At 62.0% G+C, this 2,672-nt stretch overlaps 1 protein-coding gene across 1 annotated transcript; it reads left to right on the forward strand.

The window, feature by feature from the left end:
* The first annotated feature begins 1,235 nt into the window (after nt 1–1,235).
* Nucleotides 1,236–2,186, forward strand: LOC122101897 (proline-rich protein 2-like). Its single transcript, XM_042672374.1, has one exon. It carries the CDS (start codon nt 1,236–1,238, stop codon nt 2,184–2,186), a length of 951 nt encoding a protein of 316 aa, XP_042528308.1.
* Nucleotides 2,187–2,672: the final 486 nt, after the last annotated feature.

The raw sequence follows: 2,672 nt of genomic DNA on the forward strand, positions 1-2,672 counted from the left end.
TGCCACCTATGTGTCCAGCTGAGGCCAATATCAGGCCAATGGCCAGGATACTGAGGTTCTGACCTCCCAGCCCCCTCCAGCTGCTGATACCACGGCTCTTCTTACATGTTGGTGATATCACTCATTCTGAGTGCTGAGCACCTGGATTGTGCGGTGCAGGCCTCCATTCATTCTGTCTGGCGTGTGTAGCATTGCCACACACAGTTTAGTTTTTATTACTAACAAATTGTATTGCGTTGTGTTGGCACACCACACTTTATTCACTGAGCTGCTGAGCAAAAGAAGTTTGTGTAGTTTGGTTAACACTAATTACTCTGCTTGGAATATGCTTGTGTTGGGTCCTCAGGAGCACAGCTTTCTACTTGGGAATGGAACTTCCAAGAGACACAGGGATAGCCTGGCCATTAGTGGCCACTGTCCATCCATTTCCAAAGTGGCTATCCCAGCCCACACCCCCAGCAGCGACCTTGCAGCTTCCAGCTTCTTGTCATCATCTGCCTTCAACTCTAGCTATTCTCACTGCTATGAAATAATTTCTCCCGGTTGATTCACTTGGCATTTCTCTGTATATGTTAAAATGTTGCATCTTCTTACACGTGTATTGGCCTTCTGGATATCTATCCTCCCCACCTTCGGTGCCCCTCCCCTCATCCTCCTGAGACCTTGCTCCTCCACCTCTGTGACCTTGGCAAAGGCCAGGTGGGCTCCCTGGTTCTGGGTGCTGCTCAGGATGGAAATGGAGGGAAATGGTGGGAAGGTGGGGGATGGACAGAGTGGAGGTGAGCGTAGCTCTCCCCTTCCTCCCTGGGGGATGGACAGAGTGGAGGTGAGCATAGCTCTCTCCCTTCCTCCCTGGACCAGTCAGCCAGGGCTGTTCCACCATGGGACACAGGTCCCTTCTGTGGGCTGGCCAACCATGGTCCAGCTGGCCAGAAGCCGCTGACCTTCCATGCAGAGGCAGCGCTAGAGTGAGCCACACCACCTGCCCACGCCCCACCTGCTTCCTGCGGGGACAGCCCTTCCTCCCACCACGATGCTGGCATGCCAGCTCCACTAGGAAAGGCTCCCAGTGGTTGTGAGGCCAAGACCGAGGCTCCCCAAGCCCACACTCAACCCCTCACCTTCTTGCCTCTGTCTTCATTTGTATATTTAAAGCTGCAAGGGACACTTCCCACTTCACACTTATCCTCACTTTTCTTTTTAACCAAATGAGTGATTGAAGAGGGAAGTAGAGCATGAGTGCTGTTATGGTAGACTGCAGGGAGGTCACTGAGTCCAGAGCTAACCAGCGGGCGCCGCACCCAGACAGTCTAACCAGGGGGCGCCGCACCCAGACAGTCCAACCAGGGGGCGCCGCACCCAGACAGTCCAACCAGGGGGCGCCGCACCCTGAGGGTCCAACCAGGGGGCGCTGTACCCAGACGGTCCAACCAGGGGGCGCTGTACCCAAGCGGTCCAACCAGGGGGCGCTGCACCCAGACAGTCCAACCAGGGGGCGCCGCACCCAGACAGCCCAACCAGGGGGCGCTGTACCCAGAGGGTCCAACCAGGGGGCGCTGTACCCAAGCGGTCCAACCAGGGGGCGCCGCACCCAGACGGTCCAACCAGGGGGCGCTGTACCCAGACAGTCCAACCAGGGGGCGCTGTACCCAGAGGGTCCAACCAGGGGCCGCCGCACCCAGAGGGTCCAACCAGGGGGCGCTGCACCCAGACGGTCCAACCAGGGGGCGCTGCACGCAGATGGTCTAACCCAGGGGGTGCCGCACCCCGGTGGTCCAACCAGGGGGCGCTGCACCCAGGCGGTCCAACCAGGGGGCGCCGCACCCAGATGGTCTAACCCAGGGGGCGCCGCACCCAGACAGTCCAACCAGGGGGCGCTGCACCCAGACAGTCCAACCAGGGAGCGCTGTACCCAGACAGTCCAACCAGGGTGCGCTGCACCCAGACAGTCCAACCAGGGGGCGCCGCACCCAGAGGGTCCAACCAGGGGGCGCCATACCCAGAGGGTCCAACCAGGGGGCGCCATACCCAGACAGTCCAACCAGGGGGCGCCGCACCCAGACGGTCCAACCAGGGGGCGCCTCACCCAGACGGTCCAACCAGGGGGCACCGCACCCAGACGGTCCAACCAGGGGGTGCTGTACCCAGACGGTCCAACCAGGGAGCACTGTACCCAGATGGTCTAACCCAGGGGCGCCGCATCCAGACAGTCCAACCAGGGGCGCCGCACCCAGAGGGTCCAACCAGGGAGCGCTGTACCCAGATGGTCCAACCAGGGGGCACTGCACCCAGACAGTCCAACCAGGGGGCGCCGCACCCAGACAGCCCAACCAGGGGGCGCCGCACCCAGAGGGTCCAACCAGGGGGCGCTGTACCCAAGCGGTCCAACCAGGGGGCGCCGCACCCAGACGGTCCAACCAGGGGGCGCCGCACCCAGACGGTCCAACCAGGGGGCGCTGTACCCAGACGGTCCAACCAGGGGGCGCTGTACCCAAGCGGTCCAACCAGGGGACGCCGCACCCAGACGGTCCAACCAGGGGGCGCTGCACCCAGATGGTCCAACCAGGGGGCGCTGTACCCAGACGGTCCAACCAGGGGGTGCTGTACCCAGAGGGTCCAACCAGGGGGCGCCGCACCCAGACGGTCCAACCAGGGGGCGCCGCACCCAGATG

The sequence above is a fragment of the Dipodomys spectabilis genome, unplaced genomic scaffold (genome assembly GCF_019054845.1).
Source record: "Dipodomys spectabilis isolate Male_0828 unplaced genomic scaffold, ASM1905484v1 ptg000702l, whole genome shotgun sequence".
In the NCBI taxonomy this organism is placed as follows: domain Eukaryota; kingdom Metazoa; phylum Chordata; class Mammalia; order Rodentia; family Heteromyidae; genus Dipodomys; species Dipodomys spectabilis.